This window comes from Ambystoma mexicanum, chromosome 2p (assembly GCF_040938575.1).
Source record: "Ambystoma mexicanum isolate Mex_15411 chromosome 2p, UKY_AmexF1_1, whole genome shotgun sequence".
Classification (NCBI taxonomy): Eukaryota; Metazoa; Chordata; class Amphibia; order Caudata; family Ambystomatidae; genus Ambystoma; species Ambystoma mexicanum.
This window is the reverse complement of record NC_090923.1, coordinates 589,531,420-589,558,464: the sequence shown is the minus strand read 5'-3', so window position 1 is coordinate 589,558,464 and position 27,045 is coordinate 589,531,420. Positions and strand designations below refer to the sequence as shown.

At 49.4% G+C, this 27,045-nt stretch overlaps 1 protein-coding gene across 5 annotated transcripts in view; it reads right to left on the bottom strand.

Moving 5' to 3' along the window:
• Positions 1–27,045, bottom strand: part of FANCD2 (FA complementation group D2) — a 2,923,540-nt gene that overhangs the window by 1,948,091 nt on the left and 948,404 nt on the right. For all 5 annotated transcript variants that reach the window (XM_069644087.1, XM_069644091.1, XM_069644090.1 and 2 more), the window contains exon 15: positions 12,503–12,649. In XM_069644087.1, coding sequence (XP_069500188.1) covers positions 12,503–12,649 — 147 coding nt within the window. The remainder of the gene's footprint in view (positions 1–12,502; positions 12,650–27,045) is intronic.

Genomic DNA, 27,045 nt, shown 5'->3' with positions numbered 1-27,045 from the left:
TAACTATAGGCTCATCAGGAATATCAGGAGATTCAATAAAAAATGTATCCGGGGCGTCAAGGTCTCATCTATGAAGACATCATCTACATAATTTTCATCTAGAATTTTGACTGATTGTATGTTTTTTATGAGTTTATGGATAAGAGAGGTCCAACCTAGGGCTCTTATGTAGGTTCACCATGTCCCTGTGAAATATATTTTTGTTTAATAGGGCGTTTCCCTAGGAAGTCAACCAAAAATACCACCTTAGTAGTAGTCTAATACCTTTCCCTGGTCCATGATCCAGTAACTGAGGTGTCCTTCAGTGGGAAGACTATTTCTTGTTGTTGTGATGAGTATGTTTTACTATGTAATGCTTGTGATAAAGCGAAGGTAGCACAACTATATTGTGCACCTTCATAAACTTTACCTGTTGCAGTGGCCTGTTTCATTGAATGTTTCTGCGCTGACATCTGAATAGACATGTGCGTCTAAACCTTTTGTGCAGTAGTGCAAACTGTCAGCATTACTTTAGTTTTCAAGACATGTGTTAAAGGCTGAGCAAGAGACGCTGAGGTCTTCTTTGGCGCTGATCTACTTGCCGAAGGACTGGGCTCAGTTACTGTCTTTCCACTTTTCGGCAGGCTCGCCCTAACTGTGGCTGGGTGCGTAATGTGTTTAGTGTGTGTGTGTGTGTGTGTGTGTGTGTGTGTGTGTGTGTGTGTGTGTGTGTATGTGTATGTGTAGTACCAGGTTCAGCGATACTGGGTCATGATGGAGGATTGCATCTCCTTCTCTGGTGAGAAGATCCGGAACCACTAGCAGATCGACCGGAGGCGATGCTGACAGGCTGAGAAGGTCTGAATACCAAATCTGCCTCGGCCAAGCCGGGGCGATGAGTATCATCTTGCACGGACACTGTCTGAGTGTGTTGATGACTCGTAGTTGGAGCGGGAACGGGGGGGGGAGGGACTCCTCGGCTGGTGGACCCTGCTGGCAAACGTCTGGCACTGCGAGTTCGCCGCCGTCGCAAACAGATCTATCTGGGGCCTGCCCCACTTCACGAACAGGCGGTTCACCTGATCCTGACAAAGCTCCCACTCGTGGCAGCAGCGCAGTTCCCTGCTGAGGGAGTCTGCGATTGTGTTCTTGACTCCCGCCAGGTGGAGTGGGACGAGGAACATCCCCTGTGTGCAGCCAAGCGCCACAAGTCCAGCGCTTCCATGGAGAGCGCCAGGGATCGAGTGCCCCCCTGCTTCCTGATGTAAAACATGGTGGTGGTGTTGTCCGTGAAGATCCTCACCACCTTGCCTTTCAGAGATGGAAGGAACGACTTGAGGGCCCAGAACACTACTCGTAGCTCCAGGATGTTGATATGCAGATCCTTCTCCTCTGGCAACCATAGGCCTCTGGCCTGTAGGCGTCCAGTGTGCACTCCCCATTCCGCTAGGGAGGTGTCTGTGATGGCTGTCTCCTGGTACGGCAGGCTCTGAAATGCCGTGCCCTGGGCGATGTTGGAGCGAACGCCCCATCATGCTATCGCCGACGGAACTCGTTGAGAGATATCTTGTCTGTGAAGCATCCGGACACCTGTATCCAGCGGGTGACCAGGAATTCCTGGATTGGCCACATTTGCAACCTGCAAAGCTGGACGAGTGTTAGGTAAGATTTCCACAGAGCAGGTAAATCTTCATTTCCTGGTTCAACTCCAGAACTTTTTGCTTTTCTAGTGGGATATTTTTCATTAATACCCCAGTGAGTGGGAACCTTTTTCCACACTCACCTGATCTTTAACTCTTTCTATGGGTGTCATTTTTAAGACTCTCCATAGTGTCTTTTTAAAGTTATCATGTCTAACAACTTATTGGCAATAAGTGCCTGTTGTTGCTGGGTTGCAATAGGGGCTCCCCATTTAACTTTCTTGTGCTAACCTTGAGTGAACTACAGTTCCCAAGGGAATAAAGGATCTTTGGATCCCTTTTACATTTTATTCTGTGGAACCAGCACACCCCACCTAATATGGAGTGCTGGGGAGATGCAATGTATCCCCTTTCACATTAAAACTGTAACAATTCTGTTACAGTGACAAGCTTACCTTTAATGGCTGGTGGCAGTGATACCTTTTACTAATTTGGTGCACCTTTACCGCGGGCTGTGATCACAGCTGCAGTAAATGCACCTAAGGGTGCCCATTTTACCAAAATGGCCCCGGTCTTCTTTTTATGCCATTTTAGTGTTTGTCGTTTCTTGTTCCTTCCCCTGACATCCAGGGCGGAAATTCCTTTGTGCGAGTTTTGCCTTTGGCGGGAGTCCCCTGGACACCCCGCCCAGGCTCCAGTCAGTCTGTAAGCACAGGAAGTGGGGGAGGAGTCTAAAACTTCCCCCTCCTTTGTCTTAGGCCTTCCCTCAACTGGGCCAAATCCCAGTGGGGGGTTGGCTGTCCTGATTGGACAGCCAGACGCCCCTTTCTTGTAAGATGCGGGGAGAGAATGCAGAGGTTGTGTTGCAGTTCCTGATAAATACTGGAAACCTGGAAGCTGAAGTCATGCCGACCACTGGAACAGAAAACCAAAGAGGATGACGAAGAAAAAGCGGCGGGAATGATTTCCAGTGACCGGAGAGCCTGCTGTGTAACTGGAGCCTGCTGCAGCCCTTCCTTCCGATCAACTTGGAGTCTCCGAAAACGACGGCCCGAACCCAGAGCCTGGGGAGACCCACTGGACTCAAGACGACCTGCATTTTGAGCCATCCCACGGGTTGCTGCGACCTTGCGTTCTTGCAATACCCCAATACCCTGGGACCTCCAGCCACTGTGCGGTGCACGGTCTTCCGAATTCCGAATCTCGCTGAAACTTCGTGGGCATCCTGGTGTATCTCCAGAGACACAAATCGAGCCCAAAAAGTCCCCTCGCAAGAGTGCTGGACCTTTTAAACGACGAGAATTCAACCGCGATTTTCTGTCTTCTTCTGTGCTCCTTGAAAAGGCGCCAAACCGGCAGAACCGCATTCAGCCGCAAGAGAAATCTTGCCTAGAGCCTTCTTCATCGATCCCTGATGCAAAGCTCCTTCTGAGGTCTTGGGTTCAGTCTCCAGGACAAGGAATCCACTGACCGGGTATTTGGCTGCAGTCCCTGAAGTTCTCCTGCTGCAATCTCTTCTTCATTGCTGAGGTACTGTGTTGGCTTGGGTATATACTTACCTTGAGCCTGTTGGGATTTCTGTGTAGTCCTGGGGGGTTTTCTGTGATTGGGAGGTCCCTCGTCCAGTACACCCAGTCCCACTGCTAGAATCCTGCTGGGGTGTCTTCTGTGAAGCCCCTGGATCCTCTTCTAACCCTAAAAGTAAAGTACTCACCTGTTTGCCCAGTTTTCCTAAGGAACTCTGACTTTTGCTACTAAAGAACTTATTCTAACACTGCCTGTTGGTCACTAGTCCTAGTGACCCCCCTTCTGCCACTGAGAACACTCATGCTCTAAGGTAAAGACTTTGAAGGGATTGGGACTTCTGCCTAGAAAAGAAATCAAGTGTTTTGCTTACTTGTAAAGAGTTGGTGGGGAAATGTAATTCTAAGAGTGACCAGTTACCAAAGTTCTTACTGATCTTGAATGTGTGATGCACTATTCTTACAAGTATGGTTAACATCTTTTCTTCCGTAGCCACTGTTTTGCCAGTCTAAAAGAAAATAGATGTAAAAGTGTTTTACTCTCCTGTGAATAGGTTGTGCCTCTTTACAAAAGTAATGTGTTGGTTTCACCAGATTATTCCTATAGGGTAATTGTATGAGTGTCCTCCAACTGGGTCTTGCTTCCCCTGACTTGCTGCTAGCCTGTCCTTAATAAGTCTACATTAGGTTGTTGCCTACCTAGAATAACTATTCAGTAAAGTGTGACATTGGGTTTTACTTTCCCCTTCATTGTGAAGTTAAAGTACGTGGGTTTTACTTGCCTTGTGTTAGCTGTGTGCTATCCAAAACAAGTTACCAGAGTTATTGCTTACCTCAATCTGGGGTTCCCTGATTTCCAAAGCATCTGTAATTGTATATTACATCCTTAGGTTTTACTCACCTGGTATAACTGTGTGTTATGACAAAAGTAGTTATAGGTTTTTACTGTACCTAGAATAAGTGACTCACTATTCACCAAAAGTATATTGTCCAGTTGACTGTTTATGTGATTTGTTCCAAGAGTCACTGCACAACTGGAAGGGCCTACTGTCCTTTTATTACCAAAAGTAACCTAAAAGTAACCATTGGTCTTTTACTCCCAAAGAATAGGGTTGACCTATACTAAATGTGTATAACAAGGTTTTGACTTCCCTAGAACTACTGTTAGGTGTTCCAAATAAGGTCTATACTTGGGTCTGTGTGCTTTCAAGTATAGTGTTGCGTTTTATATTGTGATTTCATATAATGTGTTAGTACTTACTTATCCCCTAGATTTATCTGGGCCTACTTGTATTTAAATAAATCCTTTATTTTTACAATACGTAGTGTTTCAGTGTTTCTTTGGATCATTTGTATTACAATTTTCACTTGCACTGTATCTACTGCCCTCTCTCCCTCCTAAAATAAGCCTGGCTGCTCTGTCTACGCTACCCGAACTCAGGTGGTACAGTCTTACACTAAGAGTGGAGTCTTGTACTGCCTCAGTAGAATGGTTTTACTAAGCACTTAGTTGGACTTCAGAAAAACTGTCCTAACAACGAGGTAGATGCATGTCGACAGCATGCCCACTAACAACTTGACGGCCCGCACCGTGGCTGTCTTCCTAAACAACAGCCGCTGCACCTTCCCCAGAATGGCTGCTATCCTCTCCTCCGAGGTTGACTCAAGGCAAGACACTGTACTGAGTCTGGCACCTAGCAACAGCGCGTTCTATGATGGCGTTAAGCAGGACTTTGGATAGTTGACGGAGAATCCCAGATCCGTTAGTAGCCGGACGGTCGCCTCAGTTTGTCCTTCGGCCAGCGAATCAGCCAATCATCCAGGTACGGGTATAGGTGTATGTCCTGTAGGCAAAGATGGGCCGCCACTGGTGCCAGGCATTTCGTGAACACTCTGGGGGCCGACTTCAAGCAAAAAGGTAGGGCCTTGAACTGGTAGTGCTGTCCCTGCACAACAAAACATAGAAACTTTCGATGTTTCTTGTGAATGGGGACGTGGAAGTAGGCGCCCTCCAGGTCCAACGATGTCGAGATGTCTCTTCTTTCCAGTTGGCCAAGCACGTGTTGCAACGTGACCATCCTGAATTGTTGGGACTTGAGGTATTTGTTCAGGCGTCGTTGGTCTAGAATGGGCCTCCAGCCCCCTGTCTTCTTTCTGACCAGAAAGTATCTGCAATAGACTCTGGAGTCCCGAAGCCGCTGGGGAACTAGCTCTATCACCTCTTTTTGCAGCATGGCCCGTACCTCTTCCAGGAGCGGAGGGATGTGCTGCTCTTGACGGGAAACCGGAGGGATCCTGGACACCTGCGTTGAAACTCCAGGGTGTGTCCTTGCGCGAGAGCGTACAGCACCCATCTGTCGGTGGTGATCTTTCTCCACTCGCTGAAGAAGCTCATCATTCGGCCTCCCACCAGGGTGCACGAGTGGGGGTCTGATGTCCCGGCCGGTTCAGGCTTGCTTCAGCGCCGGCGTCCTGTCCTCCGCTGCTGTAGGCCTGGAAACGGCTGCTGTAAACTTCCTGGGTTGTGGATCTGAAAGTTTGACAGTACGATGTGGGGAAGCCTTTTTGAAGACTTGCTGGACTTTCGCCTGGAGGAGCGAAAAGAACGTTGTTGCTGGAGGGTGCACCGGGAACGGGCCATCTCCGATCGGCTTTTATGGCCTAGAGGGACTTGTCAACAACTTTCCCAAATAGGTTATCTCCATCGAAGGGCATGTTCAGCGCCTTCGCTTGTAGGGTGTCCTGACCCACGTTTAAGCTACCCTGCTACAACATTTGGTGCTGTGGGCTTAGGAAATTCAAGATGGCGGAAAACCCACATGTGCGCCGAAATCCAGGAAAGCTGCGCAGTTGTGCGCACACCAAAATGGTTACCTAACTTGCCACCCACCAGGGTAAAGAAAGGTCTTTGTTAACAAAATCCACTTTTACTGGTGTCAAAAAGTTGCTGAAATCGTGACTCATTGGACCACTTTAAAGATTCAACCCTTTTTGTGGGGTTCCACATAACCATCTTACTGTAAGGAGCCCCATCAAAACAATGTTAAGCAAGGATTTACTACCATGTAAGAACCATTCCTGTTTAGAATGCATTAATCCAAGAAAATCCCAAAAATGGGTGCAGTACCAGTACTCACCACCATCCAAAAGCCGGCGTTTTAAAACCCACTGTGTGTTTTTCTGAAGGCAAGCAAAATGCCTATTTCAAACCTTGCAACATGTGCAAAATATTCACTGAACACCAGCAGACATTTGGCAGAATGGAGTTTTGTGTGCCTACAAAATCTGGGAAATGAAGAGCCCAAAAACAATGCTTATAACAAAAATGCTATGGAGTCAGCAGCTTAAGCCTAACTGCAACTGGATTTAAAACCACCAAAATCGAAAATGTTAAATTAAATGAGTGACCTATGTTTGGTGTCACATGCCTTTGTAACTGTTGAAATGTCATAGTTTTGCACTTAGAATCAGCATTCTAGCTGCATGTGTAAAATTGCAAGTTAATTTAAAAAGCAACAAATAACATGACAGTAGCTGAAAGTCTGGCTTAAGGAACTTGATTCTGCCTGGCAACTACCCCCATCAGCAGTGAAACTTGAGTCACCACTGTGTTCCCAGGCCAACCTTCCTTTTGCTGCCCAAGCTAAGGATATGCCATCTATCTGATAATTGAATTATCTGTGCTCTGCAAGAGAGTGAACAAAGCCCTCTTCACTCAGGCAAAGGTTTTTATTACCGCAGTCGTAAATTGTAGCTTCCTCTTGGCAGGAGCTGGGAGGAGCACTGCCTGTGAGAGCAAGCTGGCTTGGCAGAACTGGAAAGAACCAGAAATTCAACCTTGTGCTGAGGGTAAACCACACCCCTTTGGAGCCAGAACATAACTTTAAAAAGATGAATAACTCATAGAGCGGACATGTGAAAATTTTATAAATGACACCATAATTCTTGTGATTTTTCTGCCCACAGTTTAAGACGTGGTAGGAACCGGTGGTATGTTCAGGGGGGTTTTAGCGGAAAAGTGGATATTACTCTAAATGTGTGCATGTTAAAAATCTGAAACTTCATCAGTTAATGTCCCTACCCCCTGAACACATGTATGTAAAGTTGGGTCCATGTCGGAAATTGAAAAAGCAGTTAAAAAGTCAATTATGTACACTCTTTGAATGCAAGCTCCGAGAATGAGCAGATTTGGACATAGACATGGCTAAATTCAGCCACACCATGTATATGTAATTTCAAACAACTGTGTAACTCTGAAGTATGGATTTTGATCATATATATATTTGGGTGCACAGATGACAAGGGAGGTTGTTTCAAGAGATCATAAAATGACATCAATCTGACTCACAGTTCAGTTTGCCAATCAAGCGGAGGAATGGAAGCCTGACCAATGACGAATGAGAGGGGCAAGCCTAGTGATGCAACACACACACCCATTCTCAAGAAACAGATAAAAGCAGAGAGTCAGGACACATAGGGACATTCAATTTCATCTGCCGCTGGAAGCCCTGCCGGAAAAATCCATACTTACCTCCATCAAACTCCAGAAAGCCAAACTAGAGACTTCAATCTATCCTAGCAGAGACCAGACCAGAGAGAAAGCAGTGCTGTGCCTAGCAGAGACCAGACCAGAGAGAAAGCAGTGCTGTGCCTAGCAGAGACCAGACCAGGCGCTGTGAGCAGAACCCGGAAAGACCTGACCAGACTGTTGACCAGATCGTGACCAAGTCGCTTTCCTGTTCAAAATCTCTTGTGAGTACTTAGCAAAACTCAGAACACATCTCTTAGTTAAATTCATCTAATTCAATCTATTTAACCTAAGTAGAACTGCCTCCTATCTGTCACCTGTCATTTCTAGTAAAATTTGTCATTTTGAAAAAGTGTGCGTTTAAAATTTACAAAACCAAAAACGACCTTTACTAAATTACTCATATCTCCGCAACCGTTTGGGCTAGAGACTTGCAATAACTTTCATTTGGAAGCTGAGATCCCAGGCTTTCCTAGGACCCCAAAACGGTAGAGATAGTCCTTGCGGTTCCTTTGTAATAGCGCTCGGCGCATCCGCGAATTTTGCCGCGATTTGCAATTTCTTCACATGTAAAAAAAACTGCTGCTGCCTGATTTCATTGCCAGAAATTCGTTTAACCTGTTAACTATCCCTGCATCATTGCTAGTGTGAGCCTGGACTAATATTAACTAGATACCACTCACCCTGAACCTCTGAAAGGGAATTAAAAAGCGTTTCCAGCATATTTCTCATTCATTGCCAGCACATATCAAAGCAATTTGGGCCTGTGATTTCAAAACTCCTATCTGTTTTCTGTTGTCTAAGCTTGCTGGATTGAACTGAATTACAGTTGATTGCATTTCTGAGAACTGTGTGTTTTCCTTCCATTTCCTTGCCTTGCATCAAGGGGGGGAGGGGAGTAGCCAGAGAAAAGTGATTACATTGTTTGGTTGAAATCATATTGCGTATTTTCTGTACTGCATTCATTGAATATTGCATCCACCTGAGCTTACATAAAGCATCCTCTACCACATTATACTTTTGTTCCTATTTACCAGTGTGCTACCTTATCCATTTCATGTCAACTCATTAGTGATTAAAGAAGTGTGCTAGTGCCAGATTCTCCGTTGTTAATATTTACCATATCAGATTAAGTGTGATATTCAATTATTAATTTATTAAAAAGTGTGATATATATTTTAATTTATCAAATAAACCTTTTAAACTTGCAAAACAGAATTACTTCTTGGCTCAGTGGGGTCAGGGGGATTCCAAGAGAGGGGTGTTATATAGGGGTAGTCATCCAGAACGCATGAACTGGACCTAAAGATATATCAATAAGGGTTTTCATTCAGTATTATAGACTAGGCGTTGACTTAGCTGTAGTGTTGAATTGAATCCTCTTACAACTTGGACCTCTTGGTGGGAATTTGTGACCTTCATCCAGCCTTGGCGACGGAGGCAGACACCTCCCCATTTGCCGGAACCCTGTGTCGGCGATGTCCAATGCCGCTGTGATGGCGTGATCAGACGCTACCTCCCCTTCCTGGAAGACCGCGATTGCCTCCATCTTCTTATCGCGGAGGAACTCCAAAATAGGCCCCAGCTTGTACCACAAGCCCCTGTCGTACTTGGCTAGGATCGCCAGTGCGTTGGCCGCCTTGATAGTGGACGCTGCAGTGGAAATTACCTTCCTTCCCATGGTGTCCATCCTCTTCCCCTCGCTGTCTGGAGGGGCTGAAGACGACGAGGACGGGTTGGCTGACCGTTTCATCGCTGCCGCCAATACCACCGAATCCGGCGTTGGCTGCAACCTCAGGTGCTTGAGTGCAGAGTCCGGTACCCGATATGTCTTCTCCAGCCTATTCGGTTTGGCTGGAGATGTGCAGGGGTTCGTCATCAGAGCCAGGCCCTCTTCCCAAACGTCATCCAGAAAGGGTACTGCCATGAGGCTCGTGAGATCATGGAGTGGAACGATCCCATCTCATCGGATGGAGACACCCTATGTGGTGAAGATTTGCTGTCTGCTGCGACTATATACTCGTTGTCCGTCGTCGTCGTGGCCGTATCCGTCCTCGTACCCATGTCTGGGTCTGCTGGGGGAGAAGGTACCCCGAAGTGGTGGCGGAGGCTGAAATGGGGGTGTTGAATGACGCTTCGTCTTCTTTGCCGGAGGATGATCAGGGACCTGGGGTACCCCAGGTGCCGGAGGCATCCTCACCTGGATCTGACACCAAGGTGTGCAGGGTCGACAGAATATCCAAGGAATTGTCATTTGGCTGAGAAGGCGGAACAGGAAAACTATGTCCTGGCCGTCGTCCTCCTATTCAACGTCCTTGTGGACCGTGTGTAAGGACTCTTGGTGTTCGTCGTCCGTGGACATGACCTCCATGACTTGGTCAAAGGCTGGGAGGGCTGTTTCGGGGCCTCCTGACCACCCTCCATTTATTCACCCCTGAGGGTCTTGAACCGGGGCCTGAGCAGGTTTCCCCCCTTCTGGTGTGCAGCAGACTTTTCCAAAGTCACTGCAGAGGTCTCGCACCTTGGGGGTAGGGACACATTCTGAGCTGCGGGGGCTACCCTTAGCTGTTGTGGCAGTAGCAGTTGCAAACTCTGTCGTTAACAAGCTATTAGCCTGTGCCGATTGGGACTGCTTGGACTGTTCGGCCTTCTCCGTCTGCAGTTTCTCAACAACTTTCTTTTCAAGGAAGAGCTCGATTGCCGGCTGGCAATGGAGGCGGACTGTGAGGTCGATCGCACCCTATCCGCTTTGGGACCTGCTTCTGCGGCGAACCCGGAATTGCGGTTCTTGGCCTTATCTTGGGCCCCCACAGATGAGGCGCCCTCCAAGGACATAGGAGACCGCTCCTCGGACCGGCCGGTCCTGGGTGAGGCATGACCCTACTTGGAGCACACGTCAGAGGACTTTGCTTTGAGCCACGCGCCAGTTCTACTGTGCCTGTCCCTCTTCGTCGAGAACCTGAGGCAAATTTCCCACTCCACCTCCTTGTGGTCCGGGTGCAGGCAGTAGAGGCATTGCAGTTGCTTGTCCTCCACAAACACGTTCCGTAGCCTGCATTTGGTGCAGGGCTTGAAGAGAGACCTTCCATCATCCTTCATCAAGGTCAGGGGGCGCAAAGTAGGCCTGATGGCCTTATAGAATCTTCAACAATATTTGCCCTTGAGGGGTGCTGAAATTCACCAACAAAGGATCCCTGCGTTTCTGAAGAGCAGCTAGTGCTGGGAGGCAGATATCAGGGCAAGTACGAAACAACCTGCCAATAAAACAAAGACAGACAACCGATGTTGTCAATCAGGCCCTTAAACTGAAGGTGGAAGGAGATATCTATCTGATTAAGAATCTGCAGGAGAAATGCAATCCATTGAACAGTGTGCTCTTTCACTGCAATCTTGTCGCATCTCAGTAGAGTCACTGCCGGCTTATAAAAGCGCAGTGGGATCCATCCCCTTGGCCATAGGCGCTGATGCTGTGACCGCTGGCTTCAGAACAATAGCTGACGGGGCCGGTGCTTTGGTGAAGATGTCTATTATCTTCATCCTGAATGCCTCCCATACCTCAGGGGTAGTAGATTGGGTGGGAAAAGGTACCTGCAGGCTCGTCCTCTGAGAGGTTGCTCCCCTCCTTCCAAATCAAAGAACGAAGCCGCCAGAGGAGTCGCGTCTAGAAAAAGAAGTGTACAGGCACTTTATAAATGACTTATATCATATCATATCTCGATCTATTGCAGCATTTCTTCTTTTTGTTCTATTGGACAGGGGACCATTCATCAGTGAAACTGTCTGCGACTGGGCACCTCGAATGGGTCCACTTATCACATTTTTCCTTGTGGAGGAAGGTGAAAAGTTTTACTACCTGCTCTCAAAGTGCCTTCAGGTGCATCGATTGGTGCGATGTGTACATCTGCACGTCGTGGCCTTCACCAAGGGGGTAAAGGCAGACGCGATGTGGGTCTGACACAGGCATAATACGCCTGCAATCCAAGCAGTGTTTGTGCCCCAAAGACCTTTGTGGGATTCAGCATTGTGATGAATTCGAATGATGTAAAAGAAAATATTCCGTTAACGCAAATCAAAATTAAGAGCAGTGTTTCTAAAGCGAGCAGAGTGCGTGGAAAAAAGGAACTGCGATCATGGGTGCAGCGTATCTATCTATACTAGCCCTGGTGTCTGTGGGCGTGGGGCACGATTCCTAAGAGCAGCTGGTGCCCATATTGCATTGTCTGTTCTCCAAACTGCACTGATAGGCTCTTCTCCCACTATACAGGTGTCTCAAAGTTAGCAGGGCCGCAGTGCCCAAATTGCATTGTCTGTTCTCCAAACTGCACTGATAAGCTTTTCTCCCACTATACAGGTGTCTCAAAGTGAGACAGATATCATAGATGAGGAATCAGAGGGAGGAAATAGTCCATTAGAAAAACTTACAAATAATTTAGTGTGTGAAATCACAGCGCACATGTAAGGGATTTGTTGGAGAGTTAGCTCCATAAAATAAGGTATGCTGGTTATGCATCCTTTCAGGAATGACATCAAGATACTATGGCATATAGTCCTAGAAAAAAGGGAATAGGATTTAGGCGTTAAGACACCAAAAGAGTGACATCCTACCAAGATCAGCACAAGGGCCTCTGAGGAAACCAGAGAGAACATCAATGTTCAACTAACATTTAATTTCAGTAAATGGTGTCTTAGATCAATTAAACTACATTTATAGCATTTATTTTAGTAGTCATCATTTCTCAATGTAACATTTCATACCTGGTGTCTAGTAATTGCAAAGATGTACATTTCAGAAGACACAGTGAGGAGGGTAAGGGATGGCAACAGTTACTTACAAGCGAATGATTTCTGAACAAACTCTGCAGCAGTTGGTCCTGAATACATCCTAGGCGAATCTTCTTTCTTAGGACTTTTTCCACTTGTTTTCTGTTAATATTTGTGTTTGTGGTATAAAGTATCAGTAGAACAATTAGGTCTATAACCTTAATATGGGCAGAAAATAAAAAAAGATTAGGACATTTAAAACACATGACAGCAATTCAATTTAGAGAAGTTACTCAAGTTACAAATTCAGACAGTATGCAGAATTAAAATGATGAATACACAATATGTTAAATAATACAATGAATGCATTAAAGGAACATGACAATAAGCATTAGTAACTGTATGGAAAGAAAAATCATGTAGCTAGCCACATCTCAAATCTGGGCTGTCACATGTGGAACAAGCTTCCAATATCCATCAGAAACAGCACTATATGACATACCTTTAAACATCGGTAGACACTCATTCTTTGTACCATCAGGTAGACTGTATTAGGGCATCTACCATCATATATTTAATTTTATGTATGTATTGGCTGCACTATGTTTTGTATGCCGCTCTATATTTATTGTTTATTTATTCATCTATAGCCCCCTGTAACTGGTCTTATTCATAATCTGTTGCGCTCAATAAATACTTTTACTACTACTACTATTACTTTACATTCAGTTGAGAGTGGATATTCAAAGAAGTTTCAAGCTTTGCCCATAGAGGGTAGTGACTTCTCTTAGTTCGGAAAGGGAGAATGGTGGAGTATAAAGATATGCAGTAGGATAATTCATATTTTACAAACCTTATGGAGAATAAGCATCATATATCTCAAAAAGATTACAGAAGACTTAGGGCGCTGGATGGAAGTTATATCACAATTCCTGCTAATTAATATAGCAATGTAGTCTGCCTAGCATAGATGATCCTTTCATTAAAAAGGCTATTTTAAGTGGCACAATGTAAACCAAAAAAAACTGTCTCCTAAGCAAAGGGTGGGAATTCCCTCAATAGTTTTAAAGGAAACCACTGCTTTGCTTAGAAATGTTTTTCTGATGTGAACACTATATATTAATGCTGCAAAAGTAGTGATCAAACAATTATGAGGCACACTACACAGTAGAAGGGGCCCTTGCTCCAAATGCAGTGAAAAACACTTAAGAGGACAAGCACATTTGAACGTGCTTTCCCTACTTCTGCAGCGTTATTGAGAGTGTAACAATACAGTATTAGAATTCTGCAAACTGGCAATGCTATAAATAAATGATTGTTTCTGAAAAGAAGCCTTCCATTGTCAGCAGTCACACCTTTGGCCCCTCTTCACTAAATTCCACAGCACATATGACCAAAGTGAGCTAAGCCCTTACCTGCCAATTCCTAACTGGCGGACATATTCAAAGCGGCAGCAAATTGGCTGACCCATTCAGTCGCATGCAATCCTACTCTACATTTTGTCTCAGGTTTGACATCAACTGGCATCCACTGTCAAGGGCATCCAAACAAAAGGCAAGTTCTGATTGGCCCTGTTCGGACACCAGATATTGTCCCCACCTATGCCTTACATGTTCTCATCTTCAAATCCAAGTCATTCATACTCTTCGCCCACACTACAGACTCGCCAAGCCACTGTGTCTACCTCTACATTGAATGCAACTTGTCACTGCTGATAGAGTACAAATTACTTTTCATTTTTGGCCTCTACCCATTGCCTAATAATTGCCCGCTACCGTTGGCTGCTACTGGCAACCTCATCAACAGTACAGGAGGGTCAAGCTGAGGGCAACTCCTGTGTCATCCGAATCAATCCTGAAACAGCCAAGAGGCACAATCCCTACTCCTAATGCATCCCCAGCTACCTGCCTGGCTAGCACTACATCAGGCCCCCAGCCTAATACACCTCTACTTAACAAGCTCCAACCAATTCTATTCGTCCTCCTCAATAGTCTCTCCCTCTGCCAGGGCATCGCTCTACCCTCACCCCTCACCCATACAACAACTCCTCCTCCTCCTCAAACACCACACAAGCCACTCCTCTCTCTGCATCTCCCCAAACTCATTTACCCCAACGGTCTGGACTCAATAAACTCCATCCCCCAAATCTACTTCATAATCCTAGAACCACCCCAACTGAAGTCACTCTGCGCCTCCAAAAGAAATAGTTGCTTAACTGCAACTAAAGTTCTCCAGCACTGGTATCTTTCATAGATTCATGTGCTTGAATATTTACCATCGTCAGACTGGGAATCTTCTAGTGTATACAAGGTGAAAAATCACAACAATAAATTTCACCTCCAAACCACAGAGAGGCTCCAAGTTGTAGCCTATCCACTTCATTTTGGTCCTTTTTTGCTTCAGCCAATGAGGTGGACAGGGCTTTAGTTCCACCCAGGAGAGCCATCGTCAAATTCAAAATCCTAGTCGAGTGAATGGAGGTATTGTCTGAGAAAACTCACAGAGGAGGCAGGTGGGACGTATGTGCTAGGGAGAATTCTCTGTAAAGGCTAATTTCCCAAACCTAGTGAGTCCCCCAGCAGCTTTGCTGGATTTTTTGGGGTTTATTTTTTCTCCTGCTAAGAGTGAGACTCTTTTTCTCCCACTCTTAGACATGATTTGAGGTGTTCCTTTGACTTTGTATGTGTTCTATGGGCTATGGGGTCCTTTTCCCCATAGGGTTTCATGTGTTTTTGATATGTGGGTTACACAGCACCCTCCGTGCAGTAACCCAAGGGTGTCGTATCGACCCCCAAACATAGACTCTGTACCCTGGGACTGACTACTGTCTCCCAGGGCATGTAAAGTCACCATTGGCTTTACTAGTCATAAATTGTGAACAGAACCAGTACAAACCATCATATTGTGGACGTACTGGTCGGGGCAATTCGATTGCCCCGGGGTCTGTTGTTCGAGGGGGCACTGTCCAGTTCCCCCCGACCGAGTTTTGGCTGGTGGCAGTGTATACTACTTTTTATATTCGACCGCAAATATATTCCTATGGGATTTTCCCATTGTTCAAGGCTACCACTTTTTAGAATTTGCTTCCAACATACCGCCGGTTTATTAAATTAATATAAATTCACTGGTTGGTATTTTTTGCCGAAACTTGGTTCCAAAATGGCGTTTGTGTTCGCTTCTGTGACTCCAACCCAAGTTGAGCCCTTTGTTCCACTTTTTGGCGGGCTTCTCCACAGAAGCCTCCCAAAAGTGGTGCCACTCTGTCTGGGTAACACAGGGGGTGTGGGAGGGGGTTTAGGCACCCTAGACTGAGTTGCCTCGGCAACTCAAGTCGCACTCTTGTGTGATTGGCCCAAGTGGTGAGCCGCCCGGCTCACCACTTAGCATGTTTGAGTGACAGCTAGGCTGAATGAATGGGGGTTTTCTGCATAAAAGCGGGGTTTTGGGGACTGGAACTTCAGAAGTCGCCACAGGACCTAAAGAATCCGAGGAGGGAAAAGCCGAGCCGACCTGCAACGACGACACCACCGGTGGAGCACTGCTGAAACGTCTCACCACTTTTCCCCGACGACAGAGGAGATCTCCAGTCCGGAGAGTCTTCTTCCTTTGACTGGTGGGGATAACCAGTTTGCCCATCTTTTCGCCTTCCTGGACCATCTCGTGGCTGCCTTGCCCGTGCCAAGCACCCCGGCAACTGGAATACCACGGGTTACCACTACTGCGAAGAAAAGGGTAGTACCTTGTAACCGGGAAACTCCGAGGCTGGTTTCTTCCCTTGCAGTGCAACGACCTTCATCTTTCCTCCACGTCGAGACCTCCTCTTCCTCTGGACGAAACACTGAATTGCACCTGCTGCCAGGAACAACTGCCCCCGCTCGAGCGTTCTTTCCATTTCAGGTACTGTGTCCCGCCTGGCTTCCCTTGTTAGGCAGAAACCTGTGCAGTTCCCTCTGGGACCACTGCAAAAGATTTAAGACTACAGGTGGTTGGCAGTAAACCCAATTGGTAGCAGTCTGTACCATCCAGATTTACCTGGTAGCTGTGGCTGAGCAGTCAGACTTCTCTCAAGAAGAGTTAGGCAGCATACAGAGTATTCACAATAGGTCAAAAGAACACAGTAGAACAAGCAAACACTGACCAGAGCTTGGTGTAAAAGAGATATAATTATTTATTTAAAAACACATCTAGTAAAACACAGTGGCACTAATCTCAAGCAGTTCAAAAACACGGTCACTAAAAGATATACACTCCCTTCAACGATTAGTTAGACAAGTCTAAAAGCAACACTTATTTTCAGACAGCGGTGAGCGCTTAACGAAGATGGCACTCTAATCAATCGGTTTAAAAGGGAGAGAAAGGCAGAGCAAAGATAGAAACAGATCCCAACACTTTCGGAAGAACACAGTAGGAGAAGAAGGCAGGTTCAAAGAGGCTCCGGTCGAAATGTGTCCAAGGTCACACGGTTCACAGTGCCCAAAAGTTTCGCAAAAAGTTCAGAAAGAGTTGGACCAAAAAGAAAGGGACCAGTTAGATGGTCAAGGCGGCCAGCCCAGTCCAGAAGGTTAAGGGATTATTGTTACTTTTCAGCAATCTTTAGAAAGGGAGGCCTGGCGGACACGGTACCTTAAAATGGTGAGAACGCTCCAGCGGGGGCAGTTGTTCCTGGCAGCGGGTGCAAGTCGGTGTTTCGTCCGGAGGAAGAGAGGATCTCGTCGGGGAGGAAAGCAGGAGTCCGTTGCACTGCCAGGGAAGAAACCAGCCACGGAGATCTCAATTAAAAGGAGCGGTCCTTTTATTCGCGGTCCAGTGGTAAGTGGCTATCCGGTTGCCAGGGTGCTTGGCACGGGTAATTCGACCACAAGACGTCCTGGGAAGCGAGAAAGGAAGGTAAACTGGTTGTGCCCACCAGTCAGGGGAAGAAGACTCTCCAGCCGGGAGATCTCCTCTGTCATTGGGAAGTGGTGAGTCGGTTCAGCAGGGCTCCACCGTTGGTGTCGTCGTAGCAGGCCGGCTCAGCTTCTCCCTCGTCGGATTTTCAGGTCCTGTGGCGACTTCTGAAGTTCCAGTCCCAAAAGCCCTGCTTTTATGCAGCACACCCCCATTCACTCAGCCTAGCTGTCAATTAAACATGCTAAGTGGTGGCCAATCACACAAGAGTGTGACTTGAGTTACCAAGGTAACTCAGTCCAGGGTGCCTAAACCCCCTCCCACACTCCCTGTGGTACCCAGACAGAGTGGCACCACTTTTGGAGGCTTCTGTGGAGAAGCCCCGCCAAAAAGTGGAACAAAGGGCTCGATCTTTGGTTTAGAGTTACAGAGGGGAACACAAACGCCATTTTAAAACCGAGTTCTGGCAGAAAATACCAACCAGTGAATTAATATTAAATAAATAAACCGGGGGTATGTTAGAGGCTATGTTAAAAAGTATTAGCCGCGAACAATGGGAAAATCCCATAGAGAGATATTCGCGGTTGAATATAAAAAGTAGTATCCACTGCCACCAGCCAAAACTCGACGAGGGGGGACTGGACAGTCCCTCTCGAATAACAGACCCAGGGGCAATCGAATTGCCCCTACCAGTACATCCACAATATGATGGTTTGTACTGGTTCTGTTAGTAATTTGGGACTAGTAAAGCCAATGGTGACTTCACATGCCCTGGGAGACAGTAGTCCGTCCCAGGGTATGGAGTCTATGGTGGGGGGTCACTATGACACCCCGGTGTTACTGCACGGAGGGTGCTGTGTAACACACATACAAAAACATATGAGACCCTATGGAGTAAAAGACCCCATAGCCCTTGAAACACATTAACATTCAAAGGAACACCATAAATCATGTCCAAGAGTGGGAAAACAAGAGTCTCACTCTTGGCAGGAGAAAAATACAAACTCCAGAAATTCAGCAAAGCTGCTGGGGGGACTCACTAGGTTAGGAAATTCAGCCTAAACAGAGAATTCTCCCTAACACCCTTGCGACAGATCGTTCGGGGTGACCATAAATCATCGACTTTCTAACCTGGGTTAGCCTGGGGCCTGTTAACTAACTTTTCCTGACTTGATCTCAATTTTTTGTGAACTATTTACAAAGACTCTTTGGGCATAACCCCACGGTGTGATCCTGGACACATTTTGCTTGCTCTCTCTAAGAGTGGGCCCGGTATTTGAACGTCCTGGCTCTCCAGTAGACTTTGCCTAACCTGCCTCACTGTGGTTCTTTGAAAAGTATTGAGATTTGTGTGCTTTCATAACCCTGCCTTTGCCCTCCCTTTTTAAATAACTTATTAGAGTGCCATCTTATGTTAAGCGCTCACCTCTGTCTGAAAATAAGTGGGGTCTCAAAGTTAGCAGGGCCGCAGTGCCCAAATTGCATTGTCTGTTCTCCAAACTGCATTGATAGAAGGGCCGCCATGCCCATATTGCATTGTCTGTTCTCCAAATTGCACTGATAGGCTCTTCTCCCACTATACAGGTGTCTCAAAGTTAGCAGGGCCGCAGTGCCCAAATTGCATTGTCTGTTCTCCAAACTGCACTGATAAGCTTTTCTCCCACTATACAGGTGTCTCAAAGTTAGCAGGGCCACCGTGCCCAAATTGCATTGTCTGTTCTCCAAACTGCATTGATAGAAGGGCCGCCGTGCCCATATTGCATTGTCTGTTCTCCAAACTGCATTGATAGAAGGGCCGCAGTGCCCAAATTGCTTTATCTGTTCTCTAAACTGCATTGACAGGCTTTTCTCCCACTATACAGGTGTCTCAAAGTTAGCAGGGCCACCGTGCCCAAATTGCATTATCTGTTCTCCAAACTGCACTGATAGGCTTCTCTCCCACTATACAGGTGTCTCAAAGTTAGCAGGGCCACCGTGCCCAAATTGCATTGTCTGTTCTCCAAACTGCATTGATAGAAGGGCCGCCGTCCCCAAATTGCATTGTCTGTTCTCCAAACTGCACTGATAGAAGGGCCGTCGTGCCCAAATTGCATTGTCTGTTCTCCAAACCGCACTGATAGGCCACTGCCACACTATACAGGTGTCTCAAACCTAGCAGAGCCGTCACGCCCAAATTGCATTGTCTGTTCTCCAAACTGCACTGATAGGCTTTTCTCCCACTATACAGGTGTCTCAAACTTAGCAGGGCCGCCGTGCCCAAAGTGTATTGTCTGTTCTCCAAACTGCACTGATAGGCCACTCCCACACTGTACAGGTGTCTCAAACCTAGCAGGGCCGCCGTGCCCAAATTGCATTGTCTGTTCTCCAAACTGCATTGATGGGCCTCTCTCCCACTATACAGGTGTCTCTCAAACGTAGCAGATAGAAGGCTGCCTTGCCCAAATTGCATTGTCTGTTCTCCAAGCTGCATTGATGGGCCTCTCTCCCACTATACAGGTGTCTCTCAAACTTAGCAGATAGAAGGGCCGCTGTGCCCAAATTGCATTGCCTGTTCTCCAAACTGCACTGATAGGCTTTTCTCCCACTATACAGGTGTCTCAAACTTAGCAGGGCCACCATGCCCAAATTGCATTGTCTGTTCTCCAAACTGCACTGATAGGCTTTCCTCCCACTATACAGGTGTCTCAAACTTAGCAGGGCCACCGTGCCCCAATTACATTGTCTGTCCCCCAAACTGCATTGATAGGCCTCTCTCCCTCTATACAGTTGTCTCAAATTTAGCTGGGCCGCCGTGCCCAAAGTGTATTGTCTGTTCTCCAAACTGCACTGATAGGCTTTCCTCCCACTATACAGGTGTCTCAAACTTAGCAGGGCCACCGTGCCCCAATTACATTGTCTGTTCTCCAGACGGCTTTGACAGGCCTCTCTCCCACTATACAGGTGTCTCAAACCTAGCAGGGCCGCCGTGCCCAAATTTGCATTGTCGCTAAGGGAGTCGGAGACTAAAGAGAGCCACTGTTAGAACCCAACTATATAACTATACAACCCTTAACTCCACCCTTACACCCCGACCAAGATAACAACTAGACTAAAACAACTCGGAATCGTACAATGCCGCGCAAACGACCCACCCAGAGGGAAAGAAGAGAAGAAAGAACAAACACCCCGAAACTTCAACTAAGAACCGCAACAACAGAACACACCCCCACAGACAGGTTCAAAGATCGGACCAACACTGAAAGAAGAGACAAATCACTTTACCTAACTCCATACCTCACTGAGACCTACTCACCAGATCGAACCAACGCAACGCCAAAACCAACTACACTGAACAACCTACCAACATCACGAAGAAGGACAAACCCCACCAGATACAACAAGCACACAACTGAAGCAATAACACCATACATCACCAAAGCAAGAAGAACCCCCAACCCACAACCATGTCCCCTGGAAGACGAACCAGATGAAAACAAAAACCCTAGGCTAAACCTAGAAGTACTACTAGAGAACGCCGACAACCTGAAACCTGCTCCTGAACAAGATCAGAAAACGACCCTAACAAAAAAAGGCAAACCAAGCTACACCTCTAAACTCCACTGCAATCTAATAAATGCAAGATCCATGTCAAAACACTCTACAGAGATCTTCGACCTACTCGACGACAACGGCATCGACATCCTCTTCATCACAGAAACTTGGCTGGATGACAACTACAAAATCACACTCCAAAGCTGCCTTCCAGCAAACTTTAAATGCCTTCAAATAAACAGGAAAAACAAAAAAGGAGGCGGCATTGCAATAGCATTTAAAGAGCAGCTGAAAATAAGAACAGACGAACCACTCAACATCCCCAACTGCGAGTCCATGGTTATACACCTAACAACTACCCCAAAAACCAACATCACATTCATCCTGGTGTACAGACCCCCAACCTATGATGCATCCTTCGTCGACAACTTCATAGAAGCCATAAGGAACAAGTTACTTACCTGTAACTGTTGTTCTCCAGCATGGGTCTGGCATGGATTCACATGCTCATGAATATTCCCCGTCGTCAGGCTGGGAATCCTCGGTAAAGAAAAATCAGTATCAGTTTTGTTTCTGATCTGTCTTTCGTAGTAATAACCAATCACTGGTCTCTGCGTCATACTGACCACAGCCAATGACTGCCCTCTACCTAAGCACCGCCTCTGGCAGCCATCTTCAGATTTGGAAGCACGTGAAGTGGCAGTATGACCAAGTGAAGAGCCGCAGAGGGGTAGGCGGGAGGGTTCGCATGTGAATCCATGCCAGACCCATGCTGGAGAACAACAGTTACAGGTAAGTAACTTGTTCCTTCTCCAGCATGGGGTCTGGCATGGATTCACATGCTCATGAATAAAGAATACATAGCAGTACACACATGCACAACCACGGGAGGTGGCAAAGGCTCAACATTAAGCATTACATCAAACTCAACATTAAGCATCTTACCTCCTCACCAGGCTCACCTCAGGCGAACAGGTTGCGCAGCACTGCTTGGCCGACCCTGGACTCCTCCCTGGAATCCCGATCGACGCAGTAGAACTTCGTGAAGGTGTGCGTCGACCTCCACGTAGCAGCCCTGCATATGTCCAGCAGGGGCACACCAGAAAGGAACGCCGTGGTAGCTGCGATCGCTCTGGTGGAATGGGCTCTCGGACGGCCAAGCAGCGGTCGGTTTGCCAACCGATGACAGTACATGATACAGCCGGAGAGCCATCTGGAAATGGAAGCCTTCGAGAGAGCCTTCCCCTGATTGACAGGTCCAAAGTTCACAAAGAGTTGTGACGTCTTCCGAAAACACTTTGTGCGGTCCACGTAGAACTTCAGCGCTCTAGCCACATCCAGCGAGTGCAAAGTCCTCTCAGCCGGCGACGAAGGCGACGGGAAGAACACAGGCAACACCAAGGGTTCGTTGAGATGGAAGTCCGACGGTACCTTGGGCATGAAGGAGGGGTGCGTCCTGAGCACTACCCTCGTGTCGTGAAAAGTCAAGTACGGGGCCTTGCAGGAAAGGGCCTGGATCTCTCCAACCCGTCGTGCGGAGGTGATGGCCACAAGAAACGCTGTTTTCCACGACAGAAACTTCAACGGGGCCGAGTGCAGAGGCTCGAACGGAGGTCCCATGAGCTTGGTCAGCACCACGTTGAGCTCCCACGCCGGGGCCGGCGCCTTCACCGGCGGGAACGATCTGAACAGTCCCTTCATGAACTCTTTCACCAGACGATGAGACCACAGGGACGACCGGCCCGTGGTTCTGGTGTATCGGGAGATAGCAGCAAGATGAATCTTGATGGACGCGTGTGCCAGTCCAGCTTTGGCCAGCGTCAGCAGGTACGGCAGTACCTGGGGAGCCGTAATCCGTAGAGGGTTAATCTTCTGTGCGTGGCACCAGACAGAAAACCTCTTCCATTTGTGTCCGTAGCATTTAAGAGTCGAGGACGCCCTGGCCTTTGCAAGAACCTCTCTGCAGTCGGCCGGTATGTCGTATCCTCAAAACTCTAGCGCTGCAGGAGCCAGGCCTGCAAGTTTAGCGATTTCGGGTTGTGGTGGAGGATGGCGCCTCCTTCCCTGGAGAGCAGATCCGCGTCCACCGGCAGCTTGATTGGCGGGGACGCTGACAAGTCCAGAAGGTCCGGGAACCATATCTGCCTCGGCCACGCAGGTGCGACGAGGATCATCCTGCACCGTGACCTCTTGAGCTGGTTGACGAGCCGGATTAGCAGTGGCAAAGGAGGGAACGCGTAGAGGAACAGGCCCTCCCAGGGGAACGAGAAAGCATCGCCCATGCTCCTCGCCTGGGGAAACCTGCTGGCGAACCTCCGGCACTTGGAGTTCGTCGCCGTCGCGAACAGGTCGATCTGGGGTGTGCCCCACCGTCGGAAGAGGCGATCCACTAGATCCTGCCGTAGTTCCCACTCGTGGCACGAGCGCAGCTCCCTGCTGAGTGAGTCGGCGATGGTGTTTTTTATCCCTGCCAGATGAAACGGCACCAGAAACATCCCTTGGGCGACTGCCCAATGCCACAGGTCCTGCGCCTCCTTGGACAGTGCTGGGGACCTGGTTCCGCCCTGTTTCCTGATGTAAAACATGGTGGTGGTGTTGTCGGTGAAGATCCTCACCACCTTGCCCTTGAGGGACGGAAGGAAGGACCTGAGGGCCCAAAACAATGCACGGAGCTCCAGGACGTTGATATGTAGGGATTTCTCCGTCGGGAGCCAAAGGCCTCTTGCGTGCAGATTTTCGGTGTGCGCTCCCCACCCTTCCAGGGAGGCATCCGTGGTCACTGTCTCCTGGTGGGCTGGGGTCTGGAAGTCCATGCCCGCCGTCAGATGCGCGCGGGTGCCCCACCACCGAATCGCTCGTCGGAAACTCTCGTCGAGTGTGATCCTTTCCTCGAAGCTGCCCGTCGTTTGGATCCAGCGCGCGTCCAGGAACTCCTGCAACGGGCGCATCCGGAGCCTGCACATGGGAATGAGGTAGATGCAGGAAGACATCATTCCGAGGAGGGACTTGATGGACCTCACCTTGGCCGCGTCGGCCACCAACATCCGCTGCACCTTGCCCAGGATGGTCCTGGTCCTCTCCTCCGACGGGGAGGCCAGAAGGGACACTGTGTTGAGCCTCGCTCCCAGAAACAGAGCGTCTTACGCGGGTACCAGGTGGGATTTGGCGTAGTTCACAGAGAATCCCAAGTCCGTGAGAAGTTGGACGGTCCTTGCCGTGTGAACCACGGAGAGCTCCCTTGTCTTGGCTCGGATGAGCCAGTCGTCCAGGTAGGGGTAGACGTGGATCCCTTCGCGGCGCAGCTGCGCCGCCACCGGTGCGAGGCACTTGGTGAACACCCTGGGTGCCGACCGTAGTCCGAAGGGGAGGGCTTTGAACTGGTAATGACGCCCTTGGACCACAAACCTGAGGAATTTTCGGTGCCCCTTTAGGATGGGAATATGGAAGTAGGCATCCTCCAAATCCAACGACGACAGGAAGTCTCCTTCCGACCGGCTGACCCAGGACGTGCTGGAGGGTGACCATCCGGAACTTTTGCGCCTTGATGAACTTGTTCAGACGTCGCAGGTCCAGGATGGGGCGCCATCCCCCCGTCTTCTTCTTCACGAGGAAGTATCTCGAGTAAATTCCGGAGCCCCGAAGCCTCTTTGGGACGAGTTCGATGGCGCCCTTCCTGAGCATCGCCTTTACCTCCAGGAGAAGTTGAGGGACGTGAAGTTCTTTCCTGGCCACGGGGGGGACGCGCGGACACTTCCTTTGAAACTCGAGCGCGTGGCCCCGGGCCAAGGCGTCCAGCACCCAACGGTCGGTGGAGATGGACTCCCGCACGCTGACGAAGCTCGCCAGCCGGCCTCCCACCGGGGTGCTTCGGTGGGGGCCCGACCCCACGGCCGGTTCAATCCTGCTTCGACAAGGCTTTGCCGCCTTGACCTCCTTGGCGACGACGGCGGCGGGGTCCGCCAGACTTGCCTCGTCCTCTGTAGGCCTCCTGAGACGACGAGCGGGCCGCTTGACGGTAGGAGGAGAAACCGCCGCCGGAACCTTTGGAGGCGCCCTTGCCTCCGCTGCTCCGAAAGGGCGTCCGTCGTTGTTGCAGAACTCCAAGGGCCCGGGCCGTCTCGGTGTCCGCTTTAATGGCCTGAAGGGAATCGTCCACTGTTTTCCCAAACAGGTTGTTCCCATCGAAGGGCATGTCCAGGACTCTGGTCTGAACGTCTTGACGGAAGTCCGTAGCCTTGAGCCATCCACGCCGCCTAAGGCAAACGCCGTTGCCCAACTGGCGGAACCCAGTGTCGGCGATGTCTGTCGCAACGGTAATGGCGTGGTCCGAAGCCACCTCACCTTCCTGCAGTATCTCCAGGGCCTCTGCCCTCTTGTCGTCCGGCAAGAAGTCCAGCAGGGGAGCCAGTTTGTACCAGAGCTCCCTGTCATATCGGGCCACGATAGCCAAGGCGTTGGCAGCTTTAATCGTCGTTGCTGCAGACGAGATGACTCTGCGTCCCATAGCGTCCAATTTCTTTCCCTCGCCGTCCGGTGGGGAAGTCGATGTGGAGGCCGCACCCCCCCCCCCGCTTTTTTCCTGGCCGCCGCGGAGACGACGCAGTCAGGGGTAGGCTGCACCCGGAGGCACCGGGGGGCCGTGTCCGGGACCCGGTACTTTTTCTCGTACCGGTCTCTTCTAGCTGGCGCCGTGGAAGGGTTCTTGAGGAGGGTGAGGCCCTCATCCCAAATGTCGTCCAATAGAGGCACTGCGAGGACCGTCTTCCTCTTGGCCTCGCGCCGCTGATAAAGGAAACCTTCCTTCTTCTCCTCAGGGCAGAGTTGGAAAAGCTCGGATGCCCCGGTGATCATGGAGTGGAACGATCCAATCTCGTCGGGCGGAGAAGCCCTGGTGGGAGGCGACGACGGTACATCCTCGTCGTATACCTCATTGTCCGTACCCGTCGCTGCCGTGTCAGTCCCCGTATCATCCCCTCGGGTGGACGGGGAGGAGGGCTGGAAGGGGCGCGACGGCTGAAAAGGAGGCGGAGGGTGGGTCCTTCTTTTCTTGGTAGGGGGAGCCCCAGAAGGTCCCGGTTCTGGGTCCCCCGACGGGAGAAGTTCCGTCGGCAACGGTAGTCTCGTCCTTATCTCTGAGCATAAGGACTGTATAGCCAACAAAATGGCCGCCGAGTTGTCTCGCGGCGCTGGCAGAGGGGAATCCGACGGGCGATCAGGGGCCCCGTCGGTACCCTCGACGATGTCGTCGTCACCTGCGTCGGTATCCATCCCGACGGGCCGGTCTTCTTCCACGCCGAGGCCGTGGCTTAAGATCTCGACCAGCTCCTCCTCCGAGGTTGAGGCCGACTCTACGACGATGCCCTGCCCCCCCTTTTTCTTCCCCACGGGGGATTTCACGAGGGTCCTATCGATGGGCACAAAAGAGGACTCCCTCCGAGGTGGCAGGGAGACTCTGAGCCCCGAGGTCGCCACCACTGGTGTAGCCTCCACAGGCTGAGCCAGGGCCGCCGCGAGAGTTTCGATAGAGGGCTTGGCCGGATGGATTAAGGCCTTCACCACCTTAGGTGCGCTCACCGCCTTATCCTTGAGGGGGGGGGGACACTGCCTCGCTCCCCCTCCGCCTTCGAGCTCGACCAGGGCCTCTCCAGGAGCCTCGCCGGGTGCTCGGCCTTCCTCTTACCCAACCCAGAGCGTTGGCTCGTGGTTGATGGTGCCGGGGAGGGTGCGTCCAGCCTGGCGCCCGTAGAGCCCGACCGTTCGGCGCTCCCGGTGCCAGCGGACTCGCGGTGCTTGGCCTTATGTTGGACCCCCGTCGCCGGGGCGTCCTCAAAGGTCTTAGAAGACCGCTCGGATTTCTTCCTCTTCTTCTCGCCGGACGGGCTCTTCCCTTCCAGCCAGTTGGCGAGACGTTGATGGCGGTCCTTCATGGTCCGCTCCGACATGTTGCCGCAAAACGCACAGTCCTTCTCCACGTGCGTCTTGTCCTCATGTAGGCAGTAAAGACAAAAAGAGTGTTCGTCCTCCTTGAAGATGTTCTGCAGCTGGCATCCAGGGCAGACCCTGAACAGCTTTCCGGGCGTCGAGCTTCCCTTCTCCTGTGCCATGACCGGGCCTGAGAAACTTCTGGAGTCCTCCAAAAGCGTAGCTCGACGAAATCTTCACCCTTGAGGGGCGCAGACGAATCCGACACGGGTCC